The 27312-nt window shown below is 39.2% G+C and overlaps 1 protein-coding gene across 1 annotated transcript; it reads right to left on the bottom strand.

The window, feature by feature from the left end:
* Window positions 1-1108: 1108 nt before the first annotated feature.
* On the bottom strand, window positions 1109-25866 carry kcnj3a (potassium inwardly rectifying channel subfamily J member 3a). The gene is made up of 3 exons (XM_084907749.1): window positions 24283-25866; window positions 23112-23328; window positions 1109-2977 (listed from the first exon to the last, which is right to left on the bottom strand). Exons 1-3 carry the CDS (start codon window positions 24958-24960, stop codon window positions 2382-2384), a joined length of 1491 nt encoding a protein of 496 aa, XP_084763875.1. The 5' UTR covers window positions 24961-25866; the 3' UTR covers window positions 1109-2381.
* Between the last annotated feature and the right edge of the window lie 1446 nt (window positions 25867-27312).

Here is a 27312-nt window from a genome sequence, read left to right as displayed (position 1 = left end):
AAGACCTCTATTGGATTGAGACCTGATGACTGTGGAGGCCATTTGAGTACAGTGAATTGACTTAAACTTTGTGACATGGCATGTTATCCAGCTGAGAGCAGCCATCAGAAGATGGGTAAATTATGATCATAAAAGGATGGACAGGTTAGCAATGCTAAAGTTGTCTGTTTAAAATGATGCACAGTCAGTGCTAAGAAGCTTAAAGTGTGCAAGAACATATTCCCACATCATCACATCTGAACCAATGCCAAAAGGAAGGATAGATCCATGCTTTTATGTTGTTTACATCAAATTATGTCCCTACCATCTGAGTGTTGCTGCTGAATCTTAAAGAAGTCCAGTCGCTTTTCTTTCCTTAGATTACCATGACCTGGATGACTGAGAACCTTCACAGACAATCATCACATCAGTTTTCTATTGTCCAATTTTGGTGTGAATTATAACCTCAGTTTTCTGTTCTTAGCTGACAGGAGTGAGACTTGGTGTGGTCTTCTGCTGCTGTAGCCCATCTGCTTCAAGGTTCGTTGGACTGTGCATTCAGAAATGCTCTTCTGCATACTTTGGGTTTAGTGAGTGGTTATTTGAGTTGCTGTTGCTTTCCTTTGAGCTTTAACCAGTCTGGCCATTCTCCTTTGACCTCTCGCATCAACATGGTATTTTCACCTGGAAAACTGCCACTCCGTATTTTCTCTTTTATGGGACCATAACCCTAGAGATAGCTGAGTGGGAAAATCCAAGTACAAACATGCCACATTCAAAGTCTTGTCAAAGTTTCGTCAAAGTTTGAAGTCACTGCATTCTGATGCAAAGTTAAAATTTCAGCACGTTGTTTTGATCATTTCGAAGACCATTTGGGTGCATTTTGCTGCCATGCGATTGGCAGATTAGACATTTGTAGTCGAATAGTTGTACCTAATGAAGTGGCCAGTGAGTGTACACAGCTTTGGGTAATTCACATGGCAGTAGATGCAGCCACACAGATCAGCTATTAACAGTAACGAAACAATGGTGTTGGTCTTCCATCGTTTTGACCGCCCTTAACACGGTGACATTTTTTCACCAACTCAGTAAAGTATGCATTATATCAAGTCAAAGGAGCAAGATGCTCAACAGTTACTTTAGATCTTTATTCCTGAAGAGATTGGGTATCATACAATGTCTTTGATGCATTTAGAGAAAACCAGATTTCATGGCATGGATTCAGTCAACAGAATGAATATGGGGCTGTGGTAGACCCTGTGGCTATATAAAGATTATAGTCATTATAATATTATTGCTTTCATCACAGAGGAGGAATATTATGGGCCCCTAAAACAAAGGTTATGATTTTCTTATAGGCCCGGTAAATCTAAATAGTAACACCTAAGTTGAAATTCTAAAGGAGTGTCTTGTATGACTACACAGGCCTACTATAGATTGCATTCTGTTATATAATGAAAAAAGTGATTGCACAGTACTAGACTACTGCCCTAAGCAGTCAATTTAAAACAGAATGCCCATAAATAGGTTTTAATATCACAGGGTATAATATAATGATTGTTTTGTGCTTATCAGGAACAAATATTCAATCTTTCAACTTAAGTGTTACTTTAATAAGTGAAACTCGTATAGCATTGTGCCCAGTTCCGATAGGTCATATGAGGCTGATAATGCACTCCTACGTAAATGTAAAATGCATCATTTAGCAACATATTTTGTATTTGATCATCTAATAAATTCATAAAATCGCACATGGTAAAATAGTCTATATATGAAATGCCAAAAATACGGCTGTGAACAAACATGAAAATGGAAACAAGGTAATATAGTTAAGGCTAAACATCTTTGTCTATTACCTTTGTATAGCTAAGTCAATAAGAGAAGCATGCAGTTAACATAACATTGCCACGATTTTACATTAAACAACAAAAGCAATCAACTCAAAACAAATGTATGTGCCTGTCGTCACCACAAATTAGAACCATGTAATGTAGGTTTTCCATGTTGTAAATCATATGGCTTTGTGCAATTGTTCCACCGTCTGCAAATTCATTAATGAAATTCTTTTTGTAAAATAATATATCAATAAATGTCATGCCAGAAATTATTTAGATTCTGTTCTACATGCGCTGTTTCTTACATGCCAGATTGTGCTAATTGTACATCATCCTTTAAAAAACAACCCAAAAAAAAAATCAGAGGTCTTTCATCAGAGCATGTACACTTACATCCAGAGACAAATGTGCTCAATTCCATCCCCACACTTTATATAAGGTTTTTGTGCACATATTCTACATTTCGTTTAATATAAGAATATTGTCCATTAATAAATTAGGAATAGTACAAGGACTTCAGTTAGGGAAATAAAAGTGGATGGCATAATTTAAAATATGTTGCCTGCTTTATGTAAAGCGATCTGAATTCATCTTTCTAAGTTTAGGCGGCAGGTGTCCGTCCATCCTGCCCGCCCCTCCTCCAGCCAGTCGCTGCAACTTTGGAGGTAGGTCTGCCACTGACTTACTGATGGGCTCTGTGCTGATCTTGGAGGCCTTCCCACCCTGCTTGTCGTCAGAAACGCCAGGAACAGAGCTGATTCGCTGCAACTTCATGGGCAGGTCGCCAAAGCTGTAAGTCATCTCTGAGGTGGTGGAGCTCATTCTTAGTAGCTTCTTAGGCAGACCGTCCCGCCCTGTGATCTTCTGGAGCTTGGTGGGCAGCTTGGTGGTGCTGTCATTGTCCTCCAGGGTCTCCAAGCAGTCCAGAGAGCTGTTCTTCTCCCCGCTGTTGCAAAGGGACGGAGCCATGAGGGGCGAGGAGAGAAGCAGGGCCTCCTCCTGTTCCTTCACGCTGTAAGGAGGGGTGGGCACCTCGAATGTGGCATGAAACTGAGAGTAGTCCACTTTAAAGAAACCTTCTTCCAAAGATATGACCGGGAAAAAGCGATGTCCCCACAGAACCTCGTCCTCGGTGTACGATGTCCTCGCTTGGCAGGTCATTCCTGTGACGGAAAGACAGAAGACCCTTTAAGTTTCACAAGTTATGTGTCACTGACTTATAACAGTACAGTTAACCCCAAAAATTTAAATATGAAATATTTCAAGACTCCACTATTATACAGCAGAGCCCTGATTTAATTATGTGCTTGGCACTCTTCCATACGAGCCAATATGTTATTCACCAGAGCTATTTTTAGATGACAAAGCAAACAATATTGCAAACAAAACTGCCTCAATGATTAAGCATTTACTGTATTACAGAGCCAGCTGCCTAAATAAAAAGCTTAATTGATTTTCCCTTCCTAAATGTGATGTTTATGAGCAATTTCCAGGCTAACATGAACATTAATTAAAAGTATAGTTGAGTAATTGGCCGCATGTGTTTTATAAGAATGAAAAAATAATAATTACAAAAGTCCAATTTTAATTAAAAATTATGATTAGTAAGGAACTTCCACTGCACCTGTCATGTATTCAAAGAGTACAGTGCATATTAATATTACATTTACTCTTTGGTTTAGCATAGTCTTCACTTATGGCAGTCCAGTACAAAAATACAGGAAAAAAAGACCTCAAATCCACTCTTATTCTACTTAACAGCTCTGTCCACGCCTTAGCAACTACAACAGAAGTAATATTTCTTTTTAAGACATTAAAGGGGAATCAGATGTTATGCAAAACACACATACAGACAAAAAAATGTTCATTATCCTTTTTCATGACATTGTTAAGCCAAAACCAGCGTGACAATTTGGGTAAAAGTGCTCAATTCTGTCCTTTGGAGATTACAAATTCAACCACAATAGCCTTATTAGCATGTGTCTGGCTTGTGTGTGTACTTGTAACCATGCCTTGCAAATTTGGCACATGATAGCAGACTATTATACATTTGGAATAAATATTCCCTCACTGGGGAATTAAAATCCTGCTTTAAAACTCCCCTTGCATCCTCAGAAACAAATTAATGCAATTAGAAAAATCCCAAGGTTTGAATTAAACAGCATTAAACATTTGTTTTCATCCAAAGTTATTGGATGCTTGTAAGTGATTACTCATCGTCATTATTCAGCAGTAGCTATCAAAGCTGTGTGTGCATTATGTCACACTCCCCTGCTCACAGGAAAGCCTTTTCTATCTCAGCATAGTTAACATTCCGCTGAATAAACAATTTTAATTTCTAACTGAAAGTGAGTGCAGAAAAACTATAATTAGGTTTACATCTTGAACAAAATACTAAATTGGTTATATCACACAGCTGAATGGCTGGGACATTCATGTTAAAACTTGTTGAAATCCATCAGGAAATCAGCAACTGCGGTTCATAATTATCACACATTTTAATTACCAAACTAATATTGTTCTAGCAGCGAAATTTGGGTCCAAACTAAGAGAAGCGCTTATTCACAGTGAGACACTGCTGCTGATTGCGAGGATGTCATCATCGAAACTAGCAGCATCTGCGATTCCGCCTGATTCCCAAGGTCATAAAATAATCCACTGATAACAGCTCTGTACACAATCACAGATGTGAACATCAAGTGCGTTTAGGGTATTCAGTGTATTACTTCTGCACTATTGCTTCAAAGTCCCCGAGCCTTTTGGGCATATACAAATGTGCTGCAGTGAATAAAGTGGGCAAAGCTAATGAGAACTGTAGGGCCAGAGCGATAGAGTTAAGCCTGAATGGAAATCTTATTGCATAGTGAACCTGTTAAATTTCCGCCAGCCAAAACACAGTCGCCATCAACAGGCGTGCAAACACCGATTGTGAGAAAATTCTGGGGGAAAATGCTTTCAGATTATAGCTTTTGACAGCTACTTAATCACCACCACAAATGAGCTGCACCTTCTTTATCAAACATTTCGCTCAGTGCTAATTGGACATTGATACTATATCTAAAAGACTACAACACTCTTTAGAGGTTCATAATTATTATTTTTTAAATCAAAGGAGTGAAAGGGGTTGCTACAGTAAAAACAAAATCCAAATGGCTTCATCTTACATCTATTAATAACACTCTATCGGCCCTGCAGATGGTGTAGGAGTTACTGTAAGACCTCTGTCTCTGGAAACCCATGAACCCTGCAGGCCTGGGGCTGAATCCCTGCTCAACCTGTTCCCCTTCCTCTCAACCCACTCAGCCCACTACGGGAGAAACCTCTCTGATGTCAATGATCTAATCCGCTGTATCATCCTTCAAGAACTAACAATAGCACCAGGCTTAATCATGATCATTAATATAGATTTAAATTCCATACATTATTCAAGAACGGATACTTGAGCCATTGCATAATTGTAGACACGGTTGCATCAGATATGTACAATTGTGTTGCTAAAGACCTGCTGTTCTGCAACGCCCACATTCATATGGCCACACCATAACAGACACAGCAGTGATAATGAACTGTGCACCTCGACTTTCAGTAAGGCCAAGACACTGCAAATTTGTATGGAAATTTAAACATTATGCTGTGTATATCGAAGTTTCGTATCAGTTAGAGAGGCACCCCTAGATCGAGTAACAGAGTGCAGTTACACAGCCTAAAATAGCAGCAGCAAGAAACCATAAAACCTCATTTAGATATTTTTTACAGGTACTATGTATCATTGCTAAAAATAGAAATCTACTCAAATGAGAATGCCCATATCGGATTGTACAATGTATTACTGGTAAAGCCTTATGTAACTCTTAAACACACGCCTGCCCAGAACTCAGCGTTTCTATGGAAACAAAACTGTAGAAATGTGTGCATGTGACAGCCATAAAGCTTTTTCTCTGCTTAGTTTGGTCAAAAGTAACAGTGACACAACACAAAAGTCTCTCAACAGCTGAAAAAAAAAAAAATGCACAACCCAACTGCTCAGAATGGATTTTCCATTGAGGACGGGCTCAGATCCTCAATATGGCTCCCGAGCCAGACCAAAATAGTTTTATTGTCACTGAAATGTGACCTTTTACAACACAAAACCACACAGCTCAGAAGTGTCTGCCTTTTGGTGAAGTGGGGAAAACATATATTCTGGTGACATCTCATCAGCGAAGCCCAAAACTCATAATACAAATGTCATTTTTAATAAAGCGCAGAGCAATTTTCTCATCCTCTTTCATCCATCACTCGGGCGGAATATTGCACTGTTTCCCTCGGATGATCTTTGGGGCACGCACGTTCTGTATCACACGAACGGGTCATAAACACACGCGAAGCAGGGGTTAAAAAAAAAAAAAAAAAAAAAAAAAAAAAGAAGAACACAACAAGCAAACGCACAAAAATAAACATATCTGTTGTGCTCTGTGCTGCTGGGAACAACAGCAGGACGTCACAGCAGAGAGGGGGAGAAAAAACACCTCTGATATGTAGTGTACAGTGTTGTCACTGAAACTTAGGTTTATTGATGTTACCAACACCTCTATGTCAAAAAAGTGAAAGCTAAAATAATTTTGTAGTCACGGTTACTGTATGCTTGATATAGTATAGGCTTCCCAGTTATACTGAATTGGTACCACTGGAACTACGGTACATGGATTTTTAACCACTTCTGGGAAATTCAGATTATTTTTTTATTCACCCCATTACTTCAAAAAGAACAAGTTGCAGTTAACATCCATGGCTGTCCTGATTAAAATATTATCTTTTCTTATTAAAATATGTACATTATGAGAGAAATTTATAGGTGGATATCAAATATTATAGCCACCATTTCAGCATCTGTGAAAATGTAAAAATAAATTGTCACAATCTCCCCTTCTGTTTCTGAGTTATAGCATTTAATAATGGTGAAAAAAGATCATCGCGCCACAATGAAGTTGATAAAATTCACTTATTCACTTCACTATTTCATCCGATCAAACATTTATGTGTAATTATTTCAGTTTCACATTTACAGCCCAAAAGTTGTTTTGTGAAATGTCGTTAGCATCGAGGCATAAAAACGATGTGCTGTAACAATAATTTAACCTACCTCTATGAGTCATGACAGAAAAAACAGAAAATCAACATAATGTTTGAAATTTATTAATCCAAAAATCACTAAAACAGCGCTTTCCAGCTTTTCCAGTATTTTGATTTTTCTTTCTTTTTATGATTTTTATGATTAAAAAAAGTAATTTGAATATGTAGAATTTTTTTAACTGTCTTTTGAGGAGACACAATTACTGACAGATTTATTAATTACACTAATAATTATAATAATAAATCAACCTGTGGTCAGTTTCATTCATTCTTCAGTTCATGTAAACAGAAAAGCGTCAGGTTTCACCAACTCTGTTAAAGAAAAGAGAAGCCAGAAGAAAAGTGGGGGAAAAACATCACTGGAATCAGTAAAGAGGCAATTCCTCATTCAGCCCATTAGGAGAGAAATTTGTAACTGTGTGGATCCATTACACTTCTAATTTCAGTAAATCGTTATCTGTTCCCCTCTGTGACTCTGTATAAGGCAATACTAGTATATTTCAAATCCTCTGTGGAGTGGCTCTTCTCTATAAAGTGCTCCACAATAAGAGATTCTGAACACCCCTCTTACAGATTCTCTGGAAGACAAATCAGGGTCTTTTGGCTGTTTTATCAACAATACACAAGTTTCACAGAGGAAGACCTCTCTGTTATCGACTTACAACATCTTAAAAAAAATGTATCTCTCCTTTTGTCTGATTTTTTTGGTGTGTGTGTGTGTGTGTGTGTGTCGATAATGCTGTTGCAAATTACTGAACCACCTCAAAGGCACTTATGCTGGCAGGTAACATATGAGGGAAGAGGGTAGACTCGGATCAAATTATTATCTTCTTTCAGTCCCTCAATTAACCTAAGTGAGTGGTACAAGAAGTGCAAAGTCCTTTAGTAAAAGTAGCCGTTCGACTAAAGACAAATACAACAGTAGAAGCAAAAGTCCTACATTGAACACCGAGCATCAAAACGCAGACAAAGTTAACGTCTGACTGCTGAACATAGTAAACAGAGCTAAAGATGATTTAGATTTTCCATCTCCACAGCTGTGAACTGATGTCATTGTTGGTAACATAATGAGTCCATCTGTTACATGCTTTAATTCTTACTTTATTATGTATCGCTGAAACAGGGGTAAAAACTGCGTCTCTCTTCAGTTTTGATTGACAGTCTTTCAGATAAGAATCATTTCCCGTTTTACCTCGACATGCCAGTATATTGGTTTTTGGAAAAAAAAGTAAAAGTCACAGATATTACTTAGCGCTTTTTAAGAAAGATTATACATTCCCAAATCATTGCAACATTTAAACCAGTATTATTACCTGTGAACTTTTTAAAAAACATTTTAAGGATCTCTCTATTCATAAAAGTATTCCTACATTGCACAGTCTGTGTGATATATGGTATTTTGGGGCCTAAATTGAAAGTATGAAACCCCATCAGAACTGCCCCCCACCCCCCCTTCAGAACAGGACTCACATGATATGTAATATTCATGTAACAGCATGAATAACATTTGAATAATCCTCTGCTGAACTCAGGAATGTTGCACAGATATAAAAATGCAGCTCATTAAAAGTAGATTTCAGAGAGGAGAGAACATGGAAAACAGAACGAGCATGCAGATCTTCTTTTGTCATCTCAGCAACAACCATGTTTGAAAATCAACTCGCAGGTATTTTGCTAAACCCTGAGGAAATTAGTAGAGAGCAGTGAGATGTAGAGACTGCCTGTGCCCTATCTGCACCATATTTAAAATATTTCACCGACTGACTCCACAATGGAATGGAAAAAAGAAGAACAGGAAATTGCGTCAAGAATAAGCTTTGAGATTTAGGCGCCCAGAAAGCCACCTCAGCTTGAGACTCTAAATAAATGCACTTTTGTGATAAGACAGAGCTAGCTTCTTCTCTGGGCTAACAAAGTAAAGCAGAGTGACAGCAAAGATAAAATGGGTTCTTTGGTGACTGGAACAGAAAGGCACTGTAAACTCAGAGGCAGCCTGCCAGTGTTTCTTGATAGTAGCTGAAAAAACAAAACAAAACAAGTGGTATTCACAGACACGACGGTCTAAAAGAAGCTTATCCAGGCTGGAAAAGCTGCAGGATCATATCCGTTTGGTACTCGGCTCCGTAAAATTCACCGCTGCAAATCTGCACTTGACACACTGAGGACAGAGTAGAGTCAAGGGGCAGACGTGAGAGCAGAGGCCTATTAATTTCAGCTCTGTCAAATTATCTAGGCAGAGTCTCGATCTAGATTTTCAAATAAATAAATCAGAGCTATTGTATGATTAAACAACCCACAGCCACCTGGCAAACGACACTCAAAATTGACGGCTATGTGAAAATGAAGGTTTATTCAAATGACTTCTCATCTGAGTGCTAGTCAGAAGAAGAAAAAAAAGGGAAGGTGGGTGTCAAAGAGTTCTTCGCAACCTCATATTTAGTGACAAAATCACAAATAACCTCCTTATCCCTCGCTCACTCTCTGTCTGGCTCTCCCTTTCGCTCAGTCACTCAAATGGTTCTACACACACACACACAAACACCAGCGCAGTGCTGTCAGCAAAGTCCCCTGACAGTCTATCACGGCTGTGGAAACAGCTCAAGTGTTATGTATGAGAAAAACGCTAGCAAAAACAAGCATGAGAATCTGGACATTGCACACACACGGTCACACAACATTATTCAAGATTCAGCCTTTTATCTGTGCGCCGCTCCTGTCAAACATTTGCTGCAACCGAGGCTATCCGCATCACGTCTTTGTCTGCAACACGCGATTACGAGGTATAACAATTAATTCATAATAACTGCTCTGTTCTTCAATTAAATCAGGGAGGAGCATTCCCCTGTCTGTATTAGGTAGGTCATGAAAAACTGAAGAATATCAGAGGATGATGACGATGGATGCCATATCTGCTTGCTGAAGAAACAGAAGTGCAGCTCACAGGTCTGAATAACATGTTTTTAGTTTGTCACAGCTATTTTTTTTGTAAAATTTGACTTTAGTATTAAATTTTTCCTGCAACACAATAAAATTTCTTATTTGATAGTGCTATTGCAGCCACAAGTCCTGATCAGCTGTTTCTATGGTGACCACAATCAACTGGTAAACTGTAGAGAAATCCAGAAGCATTCAGTGACCTGTTTTTCACAGTTGGACTTTTCAAGGATGCAAATAAGTCCCCTCCCTTCATTAAATACTGTTTTAGTGTGTAATCCCTTTTTGAAGATGGCTTCAAGTTGCTTGCAGCTCTCAGATTCTATTCCAGCCCCACAGCGCGGGGCTCAGCAATGAGAACAAGAAGGAAGCTGATGGAGGGAAAAGGCAGGGGAAGTGCACTGCTATGGGGGAGGGGAGAGACTGGATGCTGTGGCAATTGCTTGAGTGTGGAGGCTGTTGGAAAGGGAAGGAAGGAAGAGGAATAGGAGCAGGGCTGCCAAGCATCTCCACGCAAGGTGGGGTGTCGGGCAGGCTACAGGAACATATGGCTGAGGGCCATTAACACAGCCAGAAGAGCGCATATTACCAAATGAAGGCAAAGCTGATACCGTCATAAAGGGACGCAGTTGAGCAAAATGCCAATCAATGGATTTCCTTTAGGCCAAAAAACCTTTATTGTTCATACAGGAGAAATCACACTGAGTAGGTGTCCACACCAGCTGAGAATATGAAAGATTTGCTTCTCATTATAAAGTATATTGAGTTCAGAAACGATCAGAAAGCCAATTTCTTTCCTTAAAACAGACTGAATGAGTGAAAGAAGCTATAATCTCATATTGATCGCCACTATTAAATCTTCTTAAGTCATGAAAAGGAGTTACAGCTAAGAGGGGGGCAGACAAAAGAGGGATTTTCAAGCCTTAAGAGATCTCGCTTGGATGGTATTAAAAGGAGTAAAGAATCTCTATTGTTTTTTTTCAAGTTTGTCACTTGAGCTTGAGAGCGCATTATTCCAGTAAACTAAACCATGTCTGAGCGGCAAAAATAGAAAGAGACATCCCAGAGGAGGGCCTTGCAAGAAGACAAGCCTTCAGAACAACATGTTCATGGGGCTCTGTGTTTAGGCCTCGGGATTGATTCACCTGCACTCCAGGGACGGTCACAGCTCCGCAAATCAATGCTGCGAGTGCATCACAACCTTCTTTGGGGTGATAACCTCTTAAACAAGCAGAGCGCAACATAACAACGTAACACTTGCCCTGAGTGTCTGTCCTCTATTATGGCTGGAGTCATGTCAATGTTGAGGTCTCCAGTTTGTGTTATTAAGAAAAAAAAAAAAAAAAAAAAAAAAAGTGTCCTCACAACAAAGTGGCACACGCATCTTCTGAGAGACAACAGCTACTCAAACCAAGTCAGTTATTTCTCGCACTCGGAGTAGAGGCAAAAATTGAGGTACTGCTATTTCATCGCGCAGGTTCATTCCAGGTCTGCCACCACACCTCTTCTACCAGTGATTTATTGCCATCCAACAGAGACTTGACAAATCCCTAAAGACACAATTACCGTGCTCACCCCTTGGGATGGCAGCATCTGAAAGGGATAATGAATCCAGTATGTCATAGCTAGTTCGTTGCAATGTCCATTATGAGGGGTTCAGCCCCAGAGCAATTATTGTATGTGCAAGAGCCATAAGATGTTAATCTTACACATCTTCCTAGAATATCCTTGTTTACCTAAAATTTGCAATGCTAATGTCGCGATACGACATGAAGGAAATGCATTTGTGCAGAGCAGCAGTTTCGCAGCAGTTGCTACAGGTGTTGGACAAAATAGGTTGAACACATTTTAAATATAACATAAGCAAATCAGCTTTGAAATAAATCTGTCTGATGCCTATAAAGCTTAGGCTACGAGACGCTCTGACTTGTTTCTATGATGAATATGAAGCTTCATTTTTTCTTGTTGTTGTAATGGAGTGAAATAGATTGCAAATAAAACCCAATTACCCAATTTAGTGCAACTACAGCACAATCTAGACTCAGACATTAGCTGAACCAACACCTCTCTGACATTTGCATAAAATGAAACGTTTGCTTTATAAAGTTAGTTCTTATTGTGGGACTAGTGTGACGCATTGCATTAAATTTATATAGAACTTTGTGATTCTGTGTCATTTCTTTTTTCTTGGGGATGAACTGGATGTATCACAGCTACAGATCTTTGAAGTTAGAAATACATAACCTGATTCTTTACTCAGGTACAATAAAGCAGTGGCTTTTGAAATACAGCACATAAATGAAAACACAATTGAATTCATTAAATATTAATGCAAAGTGAAGCTATACTGTAGGTAAAGTTTATATAGGAAAGTCTCATTGAAAATATTTAAACATAAAGCTGAAAGGCATCCAACACATGGTTTATCTCCTCAGCTGCACAGGTGGATCTCTGCGGGGACAGACACCTCTCTCAGGAGCTCTCACCCCGAGCACGTTAGATTTAATTGGAAAGCCTTGCTCTCACCTGAACTGCGACTCTCAACTTCTCCACCGAACCCACTTTAACCCTTTGACCCGCAGGCCCAAGACAGGGAGCATGACACTGAGATGAGAGGACATGCTCTCGCTTCGATGACTCAAAATGAATTATGGTCAGCTCCTCTGATCTTTCACAGCTGGCTCATAAACGGGGTTTGCGTCTGTAACTGACGTCAGGTGACCCCAGACCTCCGGGGCAATGGCCTCTTGCTCATATGAATGAAACTGTGAGGCCTCTGGCGTAAAAGAAAGGTCTCAGTGTTCATTTCAATTACTGCTGCTGATGATGATAAAGCACAGATCAAGCCATGACATTGGCTGCTCTGTTAATCAGTGGCAATGAATGTTCCCAATTAATTATGCTGGCTGGCTTTACCACTAGACAGAGTCTACATCAAAGTGATTATTACTCTTAATTTCATTTTCCAAGTATGTGTATTTGTTGCACAACAACTTAATTGATGGTATGACATTCGTATTATATAACTTAATAGTTTTTCCTCCACACAAATCAGTATTCATTGTTGTTTATTTACATAAAATGAGTGCCAAGCCTTTTTAATTCCTTTTTTATTACTGATTCCACAATCTGATGATAAATCTCGAGCATCTGTTTATGTAGACGAATCCAAATGCTAATATTTTCTGCATCGTGTTTTAAAACTTTAACGCATGCCCAAACACAAACTTAATTTATTACAGACACACTGCTGTTCCAACAAATTGAAGGTAGAAGATTCATCATTCAGGGCTGATCTCTCCAGTCAGTATTTATACAGTATTTATGCATACAAAAGCACATGAATAAACATTAGTAGCTGCTCCAGTCTATAAGCAACCACCCCTGCCACCTACACTCATTTAACAAAAAATGAGCAGATAGCTGGGTTATTCTATTTTTTATTCCATAACAGTAATTCATGACAAATCTTTGTAGCAGTATGAAAAAGAGGGGGCCGAAAGAAACCTTTGCAAACAATCCAAATCAATGCACAACTTAATCGATGAAAAGAGAGTGCTTTTGATGTTTTACCCATAATTTCCTTCATTATCGGCCTCAGAACCAAATCAAGAGATGAAGCGTGATTCAGTGTTTCATGTACGACACAGAGGAAAATCATTTCGAAACACTGAGATCATTAGTTAGTGCAGTAAGCTGAATGTGTTTGTGCCCGCGGTACAAAAGTGATGCATCACCAGAAGAATGAAGCAAAATCTGAGTGAAAACTGAGAAGAAGAAAAAAAGTAATCCAACCAACTAAATGACGTCTAAGAGCGCTGAGTTCATCATGAAGTATAAATCCTGAAAAACCTTGGCAACTGTGCTTAAAAACATTTCTAAATATGACTTATATGCAGCACTCTATGAATTTCACAACAAGTATAATGATCACACTCCACACATTTGCATGAAAGTCACATCTCTCTGAAAAGATAAAGAGTTTATGCTGATGATACACTTTATGCTCATGAATCACTGCTTTTCATAGCCGATGAGTGAATTTAGAAACACTTTTCAGAGGTTTGTGAAGATTTCAACACTGTTTTGCCGCCATGTTAGACTGAAAACATAATACAAAATTTCAGGGACAGACTAATGTGCTGACTTTCACTTCTGTAATGAAAATGAGGCCCCACGAAATAAATCATTAGCTTGTTTATCGTTATTTATTACGTCTCTAATTTGAAAAGTGCATGGTCTTAAATTACATAGATGCACATTAGCTCCGTGGGAAAGAAAAAAAACACAGCATTCGCACAGGAGTGCTGTGGAAATCATGAAATACATTTATTTGCAACACACTAATGAGTTTCATGGCTACAGCAACCTAAACGTCTGTTACTGGCAGCTACAGTTTATTTTGAGCTCTCAAGATTCACCTCCACTAACGAACAGATTGCCTCTGGCTCGGTATTTAAGCCTTCGTAGTGCTGAGCAGCATTACTGGTGTTAATGGGACACTTATCTAAACTTCTGATGTATTTTAAGACTGCATGTAGTAGTTGTGATTCATCTGGCAAGTCAAACTCAGGTCACCATCCGCGCTGCAGCAGAACAGTGAAAATGACCTGCAGCGCTATTAATATGTCATTATATCACAATTTGTTTCCATTTTTCTGACATGCAAGATCAACTTTTTCATATATATATTTAGAACAATACTTGTCATTTGCTGTGCTGCACAACAGCAGACGTGCGGCATGTCATACCAGGAAAAAGTGTGACTGCATTGTATTTAGGTGGGCTGGGTTTGGGGCCCTGCTATTGTGTATGCTGGCTGCCTGGTATGAGATAAACTGTTGCCCATGAAGAGTATGATTTTAGTCAATATGAGTGATGCAAGGTATTATATGGTAAAAGATAACGGGAGTCATACTGGAAATCATGTCAAAAAGAAAAATAACAGGGTTAGCTATCAGATTTTTGTAAAAGCAGCTCTGTACATTCATATTCTGTCTGGTGCCTGTATTATACTCTGATGCCTATACTTGTTTAGCACAAATAGTAAATGAGCTGGTTCTTTTATAGCACGTTTCCACTTGCTCTACTTTCCTATCTAGCATTCACACACACTTCAATGAAAGCACTGGAGAGCAACTTCAGTTCAGTATCTTGCCCAAGGATACTTCAGCATGCAGACTGGAGCAGTCTGGGATTGAACACCAACCTTCTGAGTTGTAGTTGACCTGATCTACCTCCTGAGCTACAGCCATCCCAGTTCCAGCCTGTAGAAACTACATTTATATAAAACTAATGTGAATTATTTTCTGGAAAAATATGTTCTTTCTGACCTATGATTATATGTGACACTCATTTTAAAACACATAAACAGATTTTTCAAGAAAGGGCTGGTTCAGTTCTGCACCTCATCTTGGAGGTAATTTAAGTGGATGGTTGAGTGGAAGGATTCAAAGTGAAGGGCTTTGACACTAGAGTTTGCATCCTGCATATCTTGTTGTTCAAGCCACTTTAAAATTATTCTGTATGAAAGCAAAACCACGATCTTTCCTCACATTCAATTAATCCCAATGAGTGGTTGCACGTTCATCAAACTATACAGCCCGTACTGCAGACCAGGAGCAGGTATTGCAATCAGATTTTATGCCTTGCAAGTTAACAATTTGCAGATGTTTTAACGAAAGTCTCCAAAATGCATTTATAGAAAACAATCAGAGTATCTTTGTTTATTTATTTTTAACTAATTTCGTATTTGAGGTAAGTTCATAAGTAGAATGTTTTCTGTCATTTCATTTCCTGCTTATGCAATTCCTTTTAATTGAGTTTTATGCATATATTGTCTCTTCACAATAACAGTCATGTCAAGGTGTTTAATATCATAAGGTAAGTCCCTGCCCAACTAGAGCTAAACTCTAAGGGATGAGCCTGTATGATCAAGCACTTGGCAACTGTGGGAAGGAAGAACTCCCTTTTAACAAAAAAAAAAAACCCTCTAACAGAACCAGGCTCAGGGATGAGCAGCCATCTACTTCAACTGCTTGGAGGTTGAGAAGAAACAAAAATGAGAGTACAGAGATACAGAGTCAAACATTAATGCCGGCAGAGAGAAGACAACATTAAATGCAACAGTGCAAAGGTGGTGTAGAAACACATGAGTGAAAAATGGTGACAGAAGAAGGAAGGTTCAGGGCATCATGGGAAGTCCCCGACAGAGCCTATTGCAGTGTAATTAAGCCATGATTTAGGGTGACCTGATCCAGCCCTAACTATAATAGGGAAAGTTTTAAGTCTAATCTTAAAAGTAGAGAGGCTGTCCATTTCCCAAATTCATACTGAGCCAGTTCTTCACAGAAAATGAGAGGAACTTTGTAGCTGAAGGCCTTACCTCCTATTCTACTTTGAGAATGTCTGAAAACCACAAGCCTGCAATCTGAGAGCAAAGTGCTGTATGGTGGGGTGTTATTGAGAATGATTTCAAATTCAGTTAGATAGGTCATACAAAATGCCTGAGTCAGGCATAGGTAGATGATAAATGACAAGGAAAACATTTTTTATGTTTTTGTTTGTTTTTGATTGGATATATAAGAGTAAAACATTCAAATGAATTATAACTCCTTTTAGGTCTTTGTAAGCTAACATGAAAGATTGCTGCCACTCCTCCTCCTGGGCTTATGCTTCAAGACACTTAACAGTTAGTATAATGTGAGGGGTTTGATTCATTTAAACTAATGTATTATTCCTGCCATTGCCAGGTTTCTGTAAAGCAACATAAATCACAACTGAACAATTATAAAATCATTTACTCATAAGCATTTAGAAGAGAGCAATCTAATGATTATAAAACTATATTTCATTGTTTTGCTCTTTGGTGCTGTTTCAAAAGTCATTTTTAATGTAATTTTTTGTGTTGATCTATTGTAGCTGATCTGGGAGCAGTCACAGTCTCTGTGAGGATGAGGTTTTGGAGGGATAACAATAGAAGGGAAGCTGCAGAGAGGAGCTTAAGATTGCAAGTCTGCTTTACAGTCCAAATTCTGGAATGTCGGGTTTTGGGGAAGTTTAACGTATTCAGCCATTCTTCTAGAAATGGGAGCAGCACCATCCAAAGTGGGATGGATGTGTGACAAAGTGGAGGAGCAGTTGCAATGCTCTCCATTTGTCCCATATGTGTTTACCTTTTTTTGCACATTGTACACATTATTCTGTTTCTATGTATTTGCTATGATTTGCTATTTGTTAAGTAACATTGCTTCACTCACTATCCCGGGTTTGTTTGTGTAAGCGTTCTGTTGCCGGCAAATCAAACATTCTGCAAATTAAGCTAAATACTCAGTTACATGTTTCTTTATATTTTATTATGTTACAGATTAAGTCATTTGTTCATACTTACTTTGTTTGTCTTTTCAGTCGTCATAAGGGTCAAGTGTGGGGAAACGCCACCTGGCATTTCCTCATTTTAAAGTCCTAATGATGTCACATATGACATAAGCAGGTCAAACCAAGTGGAGGGGTTTCTTTTTCCATAGAGATGCTTCCTTTTGTTTGTGTTAAGGTTTAAAGGGATTTGTTGAATGTTTTTCCTTTTGTTAATACTGCCATTTAGTTGTGTAAATGTGCATATTAGAAGTGTGTAGAGGTTTTGTGTTTTTAGATAATCTGTGTAGAGTTTTAGATCCCTCAGTTGAGTGAGTGGTACTAGCTGGGCAATTGGAGGGAAATTGATGGCCCTATTTAAAGCCAGTCTCTACTGAGAGGTGAGCTGTGTTACCAGATCCATGTTGTGTTGAGTTTTGAATTGATTTGGGGGGAAGTTTTGTTAAGTTACATTAAGTTCACTGTAAATAAATTGCTCACCTTGGAAACCTGAAATGTCTGCATAGCCTGCTTCCTTCCCACCTTCCTTGACGTTCGAGTCTGACTACTTCACAGGATGTCATCTCTCCTAATAAGACCAGGTTTTCCCAGAGAGTTTGTCAGGTGTCTATAAAGCTCACATCATTTTCTGGACATGATCTAGACAGCCAGAGGTTGAAGGACAGCATGCAGCTATACACGTCATAACAAGTTAGACTGGGGAGGGGACCAGAAAAAACCCTCTATCTGACATTGTTTTGGCAAAGTTATACAACATCTCTATATTAATTTCAGTGGCCATACTGGGCGTCATTCCCGCCAATGTGAATTACAATTTTAGAAAATCTATTTTCTAATCTATTCAAATTTATTACAATTATAAATATATATTTTAACTCAAAAGTACATTTTTTAAATGTTATATTGCTGAAACATCAAAATAATAAAAATAAATAAATCTATCTGATCGAGAAATCACTCATCTTTAGAAAAGAGAGTTTATTACAGAGAAATGGCTCTTTCCAAAGTAAAAGCTATACTATACGCTTCTTCTGGGCTAAATTCTCAGCAGCATATTAAACATATCAGGTCCCCATAAGGAGAATCATGTGCTAACGGCTGTCTAAATGACTCGGGTAAAGTTTGTAGCATGCGTGCTTGTTGTTTTTGTCTGCTTCCACTTTTCTTTGCACTAGGATGATGTCGGTGTAAATGTGCAGTCATATGCATTGTGTTCCCACTAGTGCTGTCAGCGTTAATAATCGTTAAAATGACATTAACGCCATAACGCCGCAAATCTCCATTAACGAGTAACCGCGGATCGCCCCGTGCGTGGGGCTGGACGGCGTCAACACGTTAACGAGCTAACTGCGCTAACGCACTAGCGTGGCACATCTGACATACTGTTTTACTTTTGTCCATGACACGCTTACCATCAGGGTCATACTTCACATGAAAACCAAAATAGTTCCAAACGCCAGATCTGAATGAGGGTGGGGGAGGTTCAATTTCGGCTAGCGTTCGAGGCAGCTGCCATGTTGCAACGAGCTTAACTTCTGTCTCGCTAGCTTGCGCTGCGTTTAGTGGATCTGCGCTCGACAGTGCAGCCTAGGCGGAGTAGTCGAACGCAGATCCACTGAGCTCTCAACACAGACAGCATCGTCAGAAGAAAAGTTGATAAAATAAATTAAAAATTTTGTATTGTTCGATACATATGCATACCGAACCGAAAGCACTGTATCGAACGGTTCAATACTAATACGAGTATTGTTGCACCCCTAATATATATATATAGATATATATATATATATAGATATGTATATATATATTTTTTTTTTAATTATTATTATTTTTCTCAGCAGGTGTGTCACCAAGTGGGGAAAATCAATTGTGGTTATATGGGCTATTCTTGCTGCCCTGTTTTCTTCATTGCTTCTGTTTTCACACACTGTCATCCAAATTGTAAACTTACTACTTTTTTCCAATGATTTATCTGCCCACATTGTCCAAATCAATCCGTCCCTGTTCTTTTAATTCTTTGCGATCTGTCAATCTCCCTTTCGAGCTGTCCTGACACCCCTCTCGTCCCTGTCGCCACCTCTTTCAGGTTGTCCAGAGCACCTCATCCAAAGTCTCGTCACTCATCTGCTTACTCTGCCTTCATCTGAGACTCACTGAAAAGGACTTTAATTTTGCATATTCAAAGTTTTTAGTGAAAAATCTTTCTTGTTGATTCCATTATAAATAGTATACTGCTAACTAATTCTAGTAGTAAATAAAGAGAAAAAATAACGTGACCACTAATATCTTCGGTTATGAAAAAAGACAAAAAACAACAATCTGAAGCTTTATGTATATTTATATGTATTATCAGATAAATAAATTGAGACTGTAGGCAGGATGGGTTTGTTGCAGTCTTGCTGTATTAACAGTTTCTATGAGACAAACTCTGAATAATCACAAATGGACAGCAAGTGTAAACGGCCACTAGACCCCTTGCCAGGATTGTTCTGGGACTCATTAGACCCTACGTCCTTATATTATTGCAGGGTCTTTACCTTTAAACATAACACACCTTGAGGAAACTGTTGTTGTGATTTGGTGCTATATAAATAAAATTGAATTGAAATTAATTGTGCAAATACTATTGTGTTCTGAGACAGCCTCAAAAAAGACAAAACAAAACAATACACGGGATGTATTAGTGCAGGATATGGTAGTCCTTTTTCTCACTACCCTAAATAGCTGGAATAACCCGTACATCTTGAGCCATTTAGGGGTTTTTTTGCTCAACCTTGCTAAATACATTTTTTGCTTCACTGGCGACAGACAATAAATTTGACCTTCTAGCAGAAGTGATGTAGAAAAAATCGGAGCACGATTGGTCAGCGAGACACCTTGGAGACACATAACGACACATGACACAGGTCTATGGTGACTGAGCCACGCTTTTCACACCTAATTACTCTTCAGTCTGACTGTTCGAAATGCATCTTCACATCCAGTTTAAACAGAGTCCAGCATGCACAGAAAACGCTTAAGCATATAATAATCACTTTTTCCAGCAGACCCTACCTTATTGAAAGTGAGCAAATATTTCTGCCCTACAGTCTTAGTCTATCACAGACTGTGCATTTAATGTCAAATGTATAATCACATATGTACAAAATGTTATCATTACTCTAAAAGGACAAAATGCATTTGTATTTATTAAGCATTGGAGTTATACCAGAGTCGCAAACATCAGATATTAGCTGGTTTGTAGTCATTACTTGTTATCCACTCCTGCTGCAACAAATTCCTCCTCTTTGATCCAAGCACCTGTCAGGCCTGCAGTGCTCGAATAATGCTGAAATAACTAAGCCGGGTATTATTTTACAGAGATCCAGTAAGTAATAGGTGGATGAAGCACACACAGACACAGAGCCTGATGCGTACTGCTCTGTAGCCCATCACACTGCTAAAATTTCTTGCTGGGAAGTAAATTGGTGTGTGTTGCTTCTATTGATTGTTTGACATTATTCCTGTTAGCGCCATTAACTCATCTAAAACTTGTTACTACAAGCCTATGCTGTTTTTTTTCTAAAGCTAGTCTGCTCTTCTGGCAGCATGCACAGTACATTAACTGCAATTTATCCTCTGGAGCACAACTGGTATTACTGCGGAAAAGAAAAAAGATAGGATGCCACGAGACAACCTACACGTCTCATCTGGAAGCTGTATCACATTGAGGCAGTGATTAAAAACACCTTAGGCTCTTGTTTAAAAGAGAAGAGGGTAGGCTTGTGCCTTTTTGCACAATGTAGGGGTTTTCTGAGGTTACAGCAAAATAGAACAATTCTGAGTTCCTTCGCGCTCTTCTTTTCTTCTTTTGTGCGGAAAAAGAACTGACAAAATATTTTCGTGTGATCTAGAGGAACGAAAGGTTAGTGTGTCAAAAAGGGTACAGTGTTGTGTCTGTTATTATCTAATGGGAAGCCCAACAGCCCAGTGATGGCGAGGCTTTAATCTGGAGAGTATTTTAACTCATGTTCCAGACAGTGTTTTTCCACGCATAACAAGAGAGAGAAAGAAAAGAAAATAGTGGGGAGTTGGGCAGCTTCTTCACTAGTAAACACCAAGCCTCATAAATATTTCATCTTATTCTTTCTCTGCTGTATCACCTGTTCTGGAAAGCACTTTATGGAAGAGTAACGCCTCTGTGTGCTTTTCACATTTCAGAGGAGAGTCTCCTTGATGTCAGGTGGTGTCAACAACTGGAAATTAGATTCATGTTTAAAAAACATGTTTACCCAATTTATTACCAAAATGATTATATGATTCCTATACCATAAGAATATAAAAAATATCTAAGTTTAGGTGCAGTGCTGCAATCCTGAATACTTAAGGAGAGGTTGCCATGGAAACAGAGTTACACTGGCCAGAAATGAAAGCGTCTGAGGATTTAGACTTTCACTGTACATCAATTTTTAACTATAGATTGTTTCTACATCACCCTTCTCACCAACTTCACGTAACCGCAAGTGCTCCTCCATACAGACACTTCTGTGGAATACAAACGTGAGCACAACAATCCCCCCAAAAAACACACGGATGATGTGATGACACATGCTTCAGCGACAGCGTAACGCTATAAATATCTGCAAATATAACAATGATGATTTTTATCGCATTGCTACACTGCAGATTTACCGCACTTGCTCAAAACAGCGAGTTTTAGTTGTCTAGCCAAATGTGCGACAGTCACAAAAGATGTACAGTCACAGCAAGATGAAAGATTAAGATTTAGATCATTTTACACCAGATGTTTAGTGATTATTTATTTAATTTATAATGAGACATCCTCAATTTGTCTTTCACAGAATTAAGTCTGTACAGATGCTGCGTACTGGAATATATTAAAACATAATACAAACTGCAATATATTAACACAACTCAATAATGTGCAGCGCACTTTCATCTATGCAACATGCCAGTGAAATGACGAATCATAAATACTGCATGCCCTGAGCTGGAGGGTCACAGTGAGCTCAATCTTTGATACAACTGCAATAAATTGCTATCATGATTATCTATCAGGAATTGAATGTCTATGCTAATTACTGTCTGCAGTGTTGGCCTGCAAGCTTCCCTGTCACATCTCCATATGCTGTTTTCTCTGAACCAGCCTATTACAACTGCTCCTGTGTTCACTCTGTAACACTGAGGGAGCTCGCCCCACTCTTACTATAGCAACTGTGTCAAATAAATCGTCGAATTTAAAATGACCACGGTGGAGAATTTTACTCGGGGCATTGCTCATCTTGTGGAAATGGAATTCCCCTAATTCTAAAGGGACCTTAGAAAGCAAATTATCATGCCCTCTGAGAACAGCAGCCAAGAGGTAAGAGCTGTTCAGGCACAAAGACGGAGGAATGGAATTTACTGCAGATGACAAAAAGAAAAGGTGTAAAACCAAAACGGTGACCTGCTAGAGCTTCAAGTGTTCTGCACTTAAGTGTGGTTTAAAATTCTGCCTAACTTCTCAAAGCACACAAGGTGTTAAAATTCATTTAAAGCCTGCAGACAAAATTAATCATCAGTGATTTATAAATGCCAACCACTTTCATTATTAGCAGCTCTGTGTGTTTGCCAGAGAAATAAAAATCAATGAATTGCAATCAAGAGGTCAATACCAAGTCCGTTTGGATGTCAACCATTAACACCTATGAAGAAGCTCAGTATTATCCATTTCTGTTTCAGAAACACATCAAAGTACTTCAGCACCATTAAAAAGACAATCCAACATACTCCTATACTGAAGATGTAGACTGCAGCTATGACTTGAAGTAAAACAGGCTACAGGCTGTCATTTTCACCAGAGCAAGCCAACAAAAATGCATGTTTGCTGTTACTCACCTGTGGTCTCCACTATTCCTTCTAATATAACCACAATTTCAAACTGCTCTGTTTGCATGGACCTCTGGGAGAGGTCGTAGAAGGGGCTTTTGGTGTCAATCACATGGCAGATCGTGAGTGGTGAGACGAGAAAGAGCTGATCTGCTCCGGTGCTGAAACCCACGTCCAACTCCAGCTGATCCAGCGGAAGAAACTCGCCTTCGGGGGTCTGGCGAGACTAAAGAAGCATACAGAAAGTGACACTCTTCAGTAGAGAGAAGGAAGGGGTAAGACAGCTATCCACAGCTTATCAAGAGCCTTTGTGTAAGCTTTTCACATTTTATATGCAATCAGATCCAACCAGTCTATCAGGAAAATTACTACAATTTTCTTAAATTAAGGCAAAAGAAGGACACATGCTCTGAGAATATCCATTTTAGCATAGATTGGAGGTGTCACTGACTCTTTACATGTGTAATTAAATAAACTGGATTTAGTTTGATCCACTTGATCAAAGTGGATTCACCTGCATTAAACTCACCTGCCGTGTCAGAATATGAAAACTAGACACAGGAGAAAGGCTTATTTGCCTCTATGGAAAAACAAACAAACAAAGCAAAGCAAAAAAAGAACTGACGTCTTTAATGTGATAGAAGCTGCAGGGTTTTTTTTGCAATGTTTCTGCTGTATTGTCAGCATACTCTTGTCTGTTGTTATGATAGTGGATGTACATTTATATTATGGAAAGTGTTTATGAAGCAAAGCAGTAAAAGGCATGGGAAGTGACAAATAAGAATATTCTTGTGTAGAGAAATGAACTCATGGACACACAATGTTATTACTAAGGTGCAGGCCACTTGGAAAAAGTTGCCAAATTATTTTTACTGTTATTGTTCTTTTTGTAATTGTATTATAATTCCTGGAAACCATATGCCTTTTGTGTTTTGATTTAGGGTAGGTAATGATCTTCCTGGAGTTATGTCACAAATGTGGTGTAACGTGCATCCACTGCAGTCTATGAAATTTGGAAATACAAATGAGGATTTGTCCAACAGATGCCTCGCGGCTCTATGAACAGTTAGGAGTAGGCTTAAATGTCAGTGTGTAGGCCTTTCTGTATCAGTTTTCTAAACAACTCATGAGGTGAACTATGAGAAACACTGGGGACAAACCCAAAAGCATCATCACTCACTTTTAGCAATTTGCAGCGGATCTGTGCAGAGACCATATGGCTGTTACGCAGGTTCCCGACCCTGAACATGAGAGTTAGTTTTCCATCTCGCATAGAAATCGCCGCATGTTCACTGAACATCAAAGTCTCGGCCCTTTTCTTGGGCTGAGACATCTTGATAAACATGCAGCCGATCAAAAATGCATCGACGATCGATCCGAGGATCGACTGGAAAAGGAAGAGAATGATCCCCTCGGGGCATTTGTCTGTAATGTATCTGTAACCATATCCTATCGTGGCCTCGGTCTCTATGAAGAAGAGAAAGGCTGAGGGAAAGTTATAGACATTGGCCACACATGGAGTGTACTTATCATTGTGGGCTTTGTTGAGGTCTCCTCTGATGTACGCGATGAGCCACCACATAGAGGCCATGAAGAGCCAAGCGACTGTGTAGGTGAGGATGAAAATAAATAGATTCCAGCGCCATTTCAAATCTACTAGTGTTGTGAATAAGTCTGAGAGATATCTGCTGGTTTCACCACCCAGGTTCCCATGCTGGACGTTACATCGCCCGTTCTTGTCCACGAACCGCTGCCTCTTCTTCTTTTTCTCTGGGGGAGGCTGATTGAATCCAGACCCGCTAGATGAGGTGGTCACTACCTGATAATCGTCCCCAAATTTCTTTCGAAGTGCAGACATACTACGATGACAGCAGCGAAAGAAATAACAAATGATTCAATGTTTGTTTTTTCTTTTTCTTTTTTTAAAGTCTGGCTTTTAGTTGCTGCAGTCGTTAGTGCCCGTGCGCAATGTCTCCTTTTTGGGAAATAAGGCGATAAAAGTGCGATGTCTTCTCCCGAGTTAGACTTGCATGGTCCTCTTTCGCCACACACTACTGTTGCTACACTCTACAGCCATGAAATATCAATAATGGACGACCAGCTTACAAACCCCAAAGATAGAAGCCATATGAAAAAAATAAAATAAAATAAGCGACGCACAGGATAAGGTATCCAAACGCGCCAGTCGCAGTCCAGGTTTTAGAGGTTTATCAGTTGCAGCGTCGTGGATTACTCATCGCCAGTGAAGGTTGGGGGGCTATATCGACTTGTTCAAAACTGTACTCACGAAGTAAGTTTTCATAGGAAAGTTCAAAATCCTTAAGTGGTCTATAAAAGACAATTTTCTCTGTGTAATTAGTCTGTGGAAACGGTTTCCAAGATGAAAACGCTCTTTGCGCACTTGCGGCTGTGTTGGAGATAATTCGGTTTCCAGTCCTTCCTTTGCGATCTCTACACATAGAAGATAAATTGCGCCCAAGTATATGACTGTAAAAAATGACGAGCTGGAGGAAGAAAATCACTGTCCCACTGTCGTCATTTGCTGCTGCGCGCATCGACGCTGTTTGCCTGGTTCTTTTCGGGCACCTTTTCTCCTCTCTTAGAGAAATATCGACTGGATTCTCATAGTTCAGCGGCAGAGATCCACCAGATGCTCTTTTGGCTGCTTAAATCATTCTTTCCCTTCGATTTCCCTGTTCGGCTCCTGCGCACTTCCACGATTTCAGTGATGCACTCACTGTTGCCTAGTGGTACTACAAAGACAGACAATTTGGAGGAGGAGGGAAGAGGATTCGCCTGATTTGACAGTTTTTTCTTTCGTTTTTTTTCCAAGTGATCAAATATGGGAAATTGCAGCCGAGATGTCTTGATGACTTTCAAATAATTGCACCGAAAGCAACATTTTAGACTCCAATAATGGAAGAATGAACCCCTGGCTTAGAGATAGATTGCCAATAACAGTTATTAAGGATATTATAAATGCCTTTTGTGTGTTTTAAAAAGCTACATTTTTCTCCTGCAGCTCGTTATCTCTATTTTGCCCAAAAAAAAAAAAAGTTGCCAAACTAATTAGTCTTTAGTCTTTTTAAGCACATAACCAGTTTAAGGAAAAATCGTCCCAATGCCAGTGAACATTTTAGCGGCTATTCTTCTGGGTCACCTGTACTGACAGCCACAGCTGACCCCCACATTCATCGATCCCATGGGTGACTGCACCCGATCTATGCTACACACTAGATCTCTTAACAGAGTAACACCTTCAGCAGGGTAGTTGCTGTCACTCCCAGCAAACTCTTTTAGATCTCAGGAGGACAAAAAAGCTGAAACCAGAATTCACCCATCATATTACCAAGATCAAGGCCACGGGGGAATACACCCACACCATAGTTACCCAGGCTTTCTCTCAAACACATGAAGCAGGGTGAGCAGCCTAAATCAAACAGCTTGTCTATTGTATCTCCACCCTTTTTCTTCTCTATTATTTTCTATTTTATTTTTGTGATTATGTCTTTTTTTTCTTGCTAAAATCCCAATTACCCCTATCGAAGTCAATGATGTGTGCCTCTTAGATATTAAAGCATTAAAGCAGGATACACACTGCATCATCAGCGCAACAGCAATGTGGATTGATTCAGCTGTATTCATTTTCACCCCAGAAAGAGTAAATAGATCAAATGAATAAATCACCTTCTGAATCAGGCCTGACAGTCACCTACACATCTTGTTGCATCCGGTGTAGTATCACACACAGTCATCTGTGAATATCAATCATTTGTTTTGTATTTACTGCCATTTCATGCAGTATCTCTTGATTTTGTAGTGTAAATATCTATAATAGCCTGTTGCTCCCTTTTCTTTAACCCTTTCTCAATGCAAAGTCTCTGCTAAGTCAGTCTGGTTCCAGGCGAAATCTACCTCCCCTAATATCTTTTATGTCCCTGTACTTAACCACATGATATTCCTTGTCCAGTCAGAACCCAGCAAGCCCTACTGTACCAATGGTAGCTTCTAAAAACAGCACTAAGGCCTGACATAACTGTTTCCAAATGAATGATTGCATGGCAGCACAGAGCAAAGTTGAGATGCCTCTGAGCACTGTCTGCAAGGCACTGTGATTCAGTCCTCTTGAGGAGAACACACAGGAAAAGATTTCCCCATCAGTCACCAGGCCATCATAATTGCCAGGTGAACATTGGCTTCAGCTTCTGCA

The sequence above is a fragment of the Perissodus microlepis genome, chromosome 16, assembly GCF_051167445.1.
Source record: "Perissodus microlepis isolate ML-2025 ecotype Zambia chromosome 16, ASM5116744v1, whole genome shotgun sequence".
Lineage (NCBI taxonomy): Eukaryota > Metazoa > Chordata > Actinopteri > Cichliformes > Cichlidae > Perissodus > Perissodus microlepis.
Note: the sequence above shows the minus strand (reverse complement) of the source record. Positions and strands in the feature narration are given on the sequence as shown.

Excerpts from the sequence above, each read along its gene's own strand:
- kcnj3a (XM_084907749.1), bottom strand. The coding sequence starts at position 24,960 with ATGTCTGCACTTCGAAAGAAATTTGGGGACGATTATCAGGTAGTGACC. Across the intron at positions 23,329-24,282 it reads TCCGCTGCAAATTGCTAAAA|TCTCGCCAGACCCCCGAAGG; the intron begins GTGAGTGATGAT and ends ATGCTTCTTTAG. Across the intron at positions 2,978-23,111 it reads AGGAATAGTGGAGACCACAG|GAATGACCTGCCAAGCGAGG; the intron begins GTGAGTAACAGC and ends TTTCCGTCACAG.